Source organism: Acipenser ruthenus, chromosome 30, assembly GCF_902713425.1.
Source record: "Acipenser ruthenus chromosome 30, fAciRut3.2 maternal haplotype, whole genome shotgun sequence".
Lineage (NCBI taxonomy): Eukaryota > Metazoa > Chordata > Actinopteri > Acipenseriformes > Acipenseridae > Acipenser > Acipenser ruthenus.
In genome coordinates this window covers 9,796,377-9,804,826 of record NC_081218.1, presented here as the reverse complement: position 1 = coordinate 9,804,826, position 8,450 = coordinate 9,796,377, and the positions used below count along the sequence as shown (strand labels likewise).

Here is an 8,450-nt window from a genome sequence, read left to right as displayed (position 1 = left end):
AAGCGATCACAATCAGTCTGTCCACAGACAGCTTGGCATTCACACAGGGGAAAAAAGAAACGATCCCCGCCTGGGTCGATTGCCCAATCGAGCAGAGACCACCTATTTTTCAAATCTGGGGTCGGATCATATTAATCGAGTCTAGTTCATTTGAGAACCATTCACACGGGTCTCCAATCAATCTGAACCGCTCCTAGGAAGTGAGACCTTCACGCAGGCGTGGCTATTTGTAAGTGGTTTCACACTACGCAGGATTGTGACCCGGGTAACCTGGTTGGGACCTGGGTAGGCGTGCCAGTGTGAAAAGGGCTTTGGTTTGCGTTAGACACATTGACTATTGAGGGTTAATGACTTATTAAGTGGAAGTTTGAGTAAGAATCTCCATGCTGTCTGTCAAGCCAGTTCTACCACTCTACAGCCTCAAAAATTCATTCCGCTGTGTTTATGAAGCCGGATCAGCCGTCGAGTGTGAATCACACATACTTTATGAACCGCACGTGCCCTGGAAAACTACAGGCAAGGTAACCTCTCACCTTTGCGGAGGTGTCGAAGGAGGGACAGTGGCCAAGCTGGTGAAATCACGAGCCACACTAAATAAGGATACATTTAAGAGCTTTTGTGCACTTTTATTAGTTGGAAAAAAAAACAAAAAACGAATGAAACTAAATACTGATTCTGATCTGCTGGCTTTGTTAAGGGAAGACGCCATTTTCCTGGTAGAGCTACACCAGTGCTCGCCCCGCATACAACGCAAACTGCTCCTGCAGCCTACCTCCCCTGACTACCTGCAGCCTTTTATAAACACACCTGGATCATTAACACAGACTGAGCAACTGAATAAATGTACAGTGAAAGAACAATGTGTTGTTGTTCTGTCAGTTATATAATGTTAGAAATTTTACAAATATATCTTATAACTACAAATAATTGCCAAATAATGTATACTGTCGTTCTTGGCTTGCCACGAGGTTTTAGTGCATTTTTGCTGCCACTGGAGGGCAGCAGCAGCATAATTAAGCAACTTTTTCTGCTGCAGTAATGTCTGTTATGGATTATCCCTTTTACAGCTTAAGTACGGCTGCTTTTACTGAGAAATAAGCAATACATCGCCAGTTATAACAATTGCAGTTTTGTTTCATTTGGTACGAAGTTCTTGTGACTGTATGATTGGTTTGCTTGTTTGTTTGTTATCACAGTAGCGACACTGTGTTTACAGTATGTTGGGCCAGGCTTCTGTTGTGTCTTGCAGTACCAGCACAATGCACTAGGGACACGCATTGAGCACTGTTCCTGATATGGTAGCATGACACTGCAATGGGCTCAGTAGTTCTTATCATTGTAGTACAAAACTGTTACCCCAGTGGCACCATTCTGACAACACCTTGCACTCCTGCTGTCTCTTATTATAGAACCCCAGCCAGCGCAGTGGCTCTGTGTGCATTGCTGTATAAAAGATCATTTGGGTTTTACAGGGCTAGTTTAATTATGAGGCCTGGGTTTGATGTGGAGATGTAAGCTTCATGTGTTGCTGTGCTGGCGCGAGGTAGAGGCTTACACATGTATTACATGCATTGCATTTATAACTGGAGCCTAATTCCTTGAACATTTTAGTGAATGAAGGTCTGAGTGGTGATTTCCATCTCTGCGTTGGTCCCAGCACGCTATCGCATGGCACGGAATAGGTTACTAGGAAGGCAGAGACTCGTGTGCACTGTGTGTGGTGCCAGATCTGCCTCCGCTCTGGGCATCAAGCCCATCTTTTACTTGTTGAGTCACCCAGCCGTTTGCACCTCAGTTTGAGAGACAAATCCTTGGTATGCAAGCCTGAATGCCAGCAATAACATCCCCAGACAAACAGCCCTGGACTGAATGAAAGTGGTCTGCTGTCACAGGTGCTGCTTTATAAAACTGAGAGCAGTGGTCTGAATCTGTTCTGTAGAACACGGGCCTCTCTGCTCAGGAGGGACAGGACTCCCCTGCAGCAACACAGCGGGTCCTGAACAGAGATTCTGTGAGAGTGAGAGGAGAGGGAGACTGCAGTCTACAAAGTGAAAACAAAACCAACCATGCTTCAACACAGCAATGTAATATCACCTTCATAAAGTGAACAGGGAGGGAGAGAAGAAGAACCAGAGGAATGCACTTCCCATTGCTGGTGTGGTGTGGTCTGGCTGCAGCACAGTGCAGTAAACTGGAAGCATGAGAAAATACTGCAGGAGTTTAACATGGTAAACTGCAGACAAGTGCAAGCCCCTCTGCTGTAATGTGACAACACAGACCCTGAACAATGCAGTTCAATGAAAAACAAACCAAAAGAATAAACGCTCGCTGATGCAATCTCACTAAAAAAAATGATTAACAGCATGACCTCACAGGCTTGAGTTTTGTTATGAGGAAAAACGCTGTTTAACTTTTACTATCTAAAAATATCCCGCTCCCCAGTGACCAATAGCCCTTGGTCTGTCCGTCCAGTCAGCTAAGCATTAGCTAACACTATGACTTCATTGGTATGTGGGCTGCACAGCGCCACAGGTGCAGATCTCTCACTGTCAAGAATATCTCCTTGGGAACAGGCCAGGGGGCGGGACAGTTCTGTCAATGAGTAAAGAGGCTGGAGGCTGTCTCCGGCTTCCTGTCAGCTAGGGGGGAGGGGCCAGGTCATAATACACCTGTATTATGCAAATCTTTCATGACTTTAACAATGACAGAATCAGCTTGGAATTCCCCGGGATCTGCTGCTACATGACACCCTCAGCCCTTTGACACGCCCCTGCTAGGTAACAAGGTATAAATAAGAGTGTTCTCAGCAAGTATTGCCAGCAACAGGTGCATGTGTGATTGAGAATTAGCAGGTCGAGAGATTAGTGTTATACCTGCTGAAAAATATCATCTGTGGATTATTATTATTATTATTATTATTATTATTATTATTATTATTATTATTATTATTATTTTCGTACGTGGGTGTTCTTATCAGGTATGCACATATCTTTTTTATTTCATTTTTAGAGTGGCTGTGTGGAAGTGGATATACTTTTTTTTCTTGTAGGGAATTTCTTTTTTCAAAAGTTTTTTGCTAAGAACAACTTAAAAAGTTTGACTTTTGGGATTTCAAAAAAATAGATGAAAAACCACAAATCTTCAACTTCAACAACTTCATGTGCAGAGATAAGCTGTCTGTGTTTTGGGGTTCAGTCGCTGTACTGGCTTCAACTATACTGTATATATAAAAATAAAATGAAGGACAAAAGTAATTGAGAAACTGAAAACTCACTAATTTCATAATTAGCTGCAGCGTTTCGGCTTCTGCCTCCTTCAGAGAGCATGGTAGAAATAGACTGATGCTGTTGTTGAAGGGTGAAAGCTGCACAGTGACTTGCAGATCAATGTTCTAAGAACACTGAGAAACAGACAGTTCTGAGGTGCAGTTCCATTTCTAAAAGGATGCATTCTCTTCCAGGTTCAGTCCGTGTGTGTGTGTGTGTATATATATACATAGAGATGTGTGTGTGTGTCTGTATTTTGACAATGCACTTTTTCTGCAGGAGAGCTGATGGCGGTGTCGTACGAGTTCAGCCGCATTCTTACTAACGTGATGAGCACGGTGTACCAGACTGAGGACACACAGAGCAGCCCTGGAAGCATGACTCTCACAGACAGCAGGGAGCTCCTGCAGCCGCTGTCCCTGGAATCACAGGGTAAGAGTCAGGCATGCTGGACACATGCACACAGCTTCAACTCGTCTCCCTTCTCTTACACAAGTTTACCATAGAGATGTATGGCAGCCTATTAAAAACATGGCAAACCATGGAAAACTATAAGAAATGCGCGACCGCGTCAGCATGGGGAAAGCAGAGGGGCATGCTGCAAAAACACTGTGCACTTTTATTATTTATTGCGGTACTTTATTCACAATGTATTTACTGTTTTTTTAAATGTTGATTCATTAAATCAAGCTGGGCAAAGCCTTTTTTAAAACTGCTTTAGAGGTGTTTATACTTTTCAAAAGAAATGTTAAAGAAGAGAATGTTTATAAAAAAAGTGATCTTAAATCAAACATTCCTTAAATCCCTGGTGTCAGGGGAGGTGTTTCTTTTTAGTTCTTTGATGCTATGGGTTTACACTTTGGAAAACTTTGTTCACTTTTGCTGAAGGCTGCTTACGTTTCAATTAGGAGTTAGTACGTGACAACGTCATTAATGTTGTAACTAGCGTAACAGCCCACATCCCAAGATAAGAGCCTGCCAGTCGTTTTCTGTTGCCCTTCAATAAAACAGAAATACAGCAACAGATGCCTGCTGCAACTGCCACTGTCTCACGGCAACTGAAGTTTTATTAGTTTATAGACACTTTCAGTGTATCAGGTGGCACTGTGATTGTACCCAGCACTGTTTGAGGGTGGCACTGCCCTTTGATTTACTGCTCTGTAGAGAATTCATTAAACTCAATAGACCAATACATATAAATCCAATCCAGTAAGGCGTGTATGAAACACACTGCAGGCAGACAGTTAGAGAGATGGCTAGATGGATAAATAGACAGGCAAGCTTTGTCCAGTGATTGTGTTTCATTGAAAGTGGTCCTCTTGCTGTATTTAGACCCCAACAGCTGGTGCAGCATCAAGCCGCAGTTCTGGAATAGGAACCACGTACTGCAGTGGATCGGCCACCACGTGGAGAAGTACGACTACGATGCCAGCACCCTGGACATGTCCTACTGCACCATGGACGGGGCCACGCTGTGCCAGCTCTCCTGTGAATCCCTGCGCACCATGTTTGGGCCCCTGGGGGACCAGCTGTACCGTAGCCTCTGTGAGCTCAACTGCAAGAGCTTGGCGTACGACGACCTCGACACCGCCTTCGAGGACGTCAGCTATATCATCCGAGGGGACGAGGGGGACCTGAGTCTGCTGGACACCGTCAGGTTCGGCACAGGTGAGCAGACAGACCTTCTCACTGCCGTCAGGCCATAACGGGGTGAAACGCATGAAAGCAACAAACACAGCTAGCGTTTATGCAGCTTCTACTGTACATGGGAAATTAAAGTCCTCCTGAAAGTCCCATAGTGTAATAAAACAAAGTAAATGCATGGTAAAGCATGGTCCGTGTGAAGCACAGAGAGGTATGGCACAGCATATGAAAAACATGGCAAACATGGTATGATAAACGCACAGTATAACCATGGGAAAAGCAGAATTACTGTGCTACCGTGGTTGCCCTTTATAAGAGACGCCTCTCTCTCAGGCTCTCCGGTAACCCTCTCTGTCTCTTGTGCCTCCAGCCTGGGATAGTGACTTCAATATCATCATGGATCCTTCCTGGAGTGATACTGGCTATGAGTCCGGCCCCACCTCTCCAGACAGCCTCAACAGCTCCAGCGCAGGTAAGGAGCTTCATCAGAGGGCATCACATGAAAGTCTTAGAAGGGCTTAAGTAACACAGCCTATCAGTTGAACCCATTGTCTTTGAATAGTGCAGCTCGTCACAAGCAGGGTAACAAGCGGTGGCTCTGCTTTGCAATTCCCAATCGAGACAACCTGCCATAAGCGCAACTTGACGGGAAGGTGTAATAACCACGCCCACAGCTGTGTCTTTTCCACCAGTTTTACCGACTCTCTGCTCTTCCTTCCAGGGTCCCAGAGATTCCAGACCCCTTGCTCTCCTGACTCCGGTGGAAGTGACTCGGACCTCGATTCATCCAAATCAAAATTCACACCCACGACAGGTAAGCCTGAGGTCCTGCCGCTGCAGCTTCCTGCACCGCTCCCTTTACTGTACCGCTGCTTTCTCACTCGCTCACTGCGCTTCGTGACATTGACAGGAACGCGCTTTGTTTTTGATTTAACAGATCTGTATATGAAGGCTGAAGGCTGTGACCTGAAGCCCTGTAAGAGAGGGAGGGGGCGGCCCCGGAAGCTGAGCCGCAGCGTGGTGGACTGCATCGAGATCAAGAAGAGCAAACACGGTAAGCAGGGCATCCTGCGGTGCACACATCTGTAGACATCCCCAGTTAATTTCCCTGCGCTATAATTCCTGAGCGTTTCGAGGGCTGCAGCTATAGCTATAATTGTTGAGGTTTTGGAAAGCATAGCATTCAAATATAGATATTCAAGCATTTGTAAATTAATGGGGTGATTTTGATTAACGGCTTTTTGGAAACAAACATGTAGCTCCTGCAGTAGTGTACCATGACCTCTTGACACATAGAATCTGGATTTCTGCGCTACAGGGACTACCTGTAAATGAGAGCCCTCCACAGAAGTTACACTTTGTTCCTGTATAACTTGTGTATTCCCTGTTTAAATGAATGGATCAATGAGTGCGCAACACAAATCCTAACCTCCATACTCTCCTGGCAACAGCTCCTCGCGGGACCCACCTGTGGGAGTTCATCCGAGACATCCTGATCAGCCCGGAAAAGAACAACGGGCTGATGAAGTGGGAGGACCGCACGGAGGGGGTCTTCAAGTTCCTCAAGTCCGAGGCAGTGGCACAGCTCTGGGGGCAGAAGAAGAGGAACAGCAGCATGACATACGAGAAGCTGAGCCGTGCCATGAGGTGAGAGGAGCAGGGCGGCTCAAACCATCTCCTCGTTTGTTCTTCTGCACTTTTCTCATTTTTGTTTTCCTTGTTCTTTCTCATCCTCCTTCTCCTTCTACATCTTTTCAGTGTTTTTGTATCCTCCTCTTCTTCTCTCTCTCTTTCTTATGACTATGATTTAGTAAACAGAATGTACACGAAGTGAACAGCCCATCTGCTGTACACAGCATGCTTAGTTCTAAGCGTGGTGAATGGGTTCAATCCGGGTATTGCTTGACCTGCCACACAGCTTCACCTGTCCCACCCCACTGACCTGTAGTCCTTTCGTTGTCCCGCAGGTACTATTACAAGAGAGAGATTCTGGAGCGAGTGGACGGTCGGAGGCTGGTCTATAAGTTTGGGAAGAACTCCAGTGGCTGGAAGCTGGGGGAAGTGAATAGTGGAAAGTGAGAGGGCCGAGTGGCGGCACTGTGAGTTTGGAAGGTGCTTGCGAGGCTCCTGGACAGAGCTGGGTTAATGTCCGGAGACCTGCATGAGATGAAGACGGTGTGTTGGAAGGACTCTGGACGACTGAGCTGCATTTCTGTTCTTTTGTTTTAGACTCTGGCCAAAAGTGGCAAAAGTGTGTACGCGCCTTTTTGGCGTCAGAAAAAAGTAAGCCAATATTTCGGCTAAAGTAGGTTGTATGAACCGCTAAAATATAATTCTTATTGTTGTTGTTGTTATTATTTTATGTTTTAATATTAAAGTTATTGACGAGGATCCTGGGACGTTGACAATCACCAACCAATCATTCAAACAGATAAAGCATTTTTTTATTATTTATAAATACTGTACATACACTATCTGTTTGAAAAACTGTGGCCTTAACTTTCGCAATGAATTGGTTGCCTCGTTACATCACAGTTGATGGATGGCACGTTAATAATAATAGCAGTCCTTAAAGAGAACCAAGTGCAACGCCCCCAGGGTATGAGGACATCTACATGGCACTGCCTTCAATGCAGCAGATTGCTTGAGTGAACTCTCCATCTCAAACGGAAGCAATGTTCTAGACTCCACCAGGATGTGAATCGAAAGGCTTGCGCTTCTGTCAGGGTGAAAGACAACGCCAGGTGCCCTGTGTGCTTCAGCAGCACAATGAGCACAGTGAGTCCGTGCGCTTCACAGCTCCAGATAAGAGATCACTAGTGATACTCACAGCCTCGGCACAGCACTCACATGACTGCTGCCGCTCTGGGTGTCAAAAATTCGCTTCAGCATTAAAACTGGAGCTCCTGTGAGCACTGAAGATCCACATTACATGTCCCAGTGATGTATGGAATTATTGCATAACTTTCCAAAGGATCTCTACAGAGGCACATGCAAGGAACTGCAGTAGCACTACAATAGCACTGGTTAGACACTTGGTGATTTCAGCAGTTTCATTGTGAAGGGAATCCGTACGCTTTACTTAAGTTATATTTCTATGTGTTTTTATGCTTGTATGTATCTATGTATACCATATACTGTACAGCCTTTATTATTCAGCTGGACTGGTAAACTTTAATATTGAGATGTGTTCATTATTGTATATATTTGTTTCACAAAATTCTGTATATTAATCCTAAAATACTTTCCTTTTGAATTGTATGGGAATATTATTTTGTACAATGTAATACTATTTTGCAAATAAAAAGATTATTAGAAAAATATATTAAAAAAAAAACTTGATTTATTTATTTGTATTTCTTGTTGCTTAAGTTTCAGTTTTGTTTGCAACTGAAGAGTCATTTTCCACCGCAGTCAAACCTGTTTCAGAGATAACAATGGCATTATTTTTTGTCACACACTCAAAGACCACAGGAACATCTGTTTTCATTAGCAGTGTCTGTATTGCTAGGATATACCCCCTACCTAAAGCTACCAATA

At 44.6% G+C, this 8,450-nt stretch overlaps 1 protein-coding gene across 1 annotated transcript; it reads left to right on the top strand.

Annotated features, from left to right (window-relative positions):
* The first annotated feature begins 2,821 nt into the window (after positions 1–2,821).
* Positions 2,822–8,245, top strand: LOC117395633 (ETS-related transcription factor Elf-3-like). Its single transcript, XM_033994653.3, has 8 exons — positions 2,822–2,977; positions 3,546–3,698; positions 4,599–4,934; positions 5,281–5,382; positions 5,632–5,724; positions 5,848–5,964; positions 6,362–6,557; positions 6,878–8,245. Exons 2-8 carry the CDS (start codon positions 3,554–3,556, stop codon positions 6,987–6,989), a joined length of 1,101 nt encoding a protein of 366 aa, XP_033850544.3. The 5' UTR covers positions 2,822–2,977; positions 3,546–3,553; the 3' UTR covers positions 6,990–8,245.
* Positions 8,246–8,450: the final 205 nt, after the last annotated feature.

What these genes read in the sequence shown, in the direction of transcription:
- LOC117395633 (XM_033994653.3), top strand. Translation starts at nt 3,554, where the DNA reads ATGGCGGTGTCGTACGAGTTCAGCCGCATTCTTACTAACGTGATGAGC. An exon ending in GCTGTCCCTGGAATCACAGG is followed by an intron (nt 3,699 to 4,598) that starts GTAAGAGTCAGG and finishes TGCTGTATTTAG; the next exon opens with ACCCCAACAGCTGGTGCAGC. An exon ending in AAGCTGAGCCGTGCCATGAG is followed by an intron (nt 6,558 to 6,877) that starts GTGAGAGGAGCA and finishes GTTGTCCCGCAG; the next exon opens with GTACTATTACAAGAGAGAGA.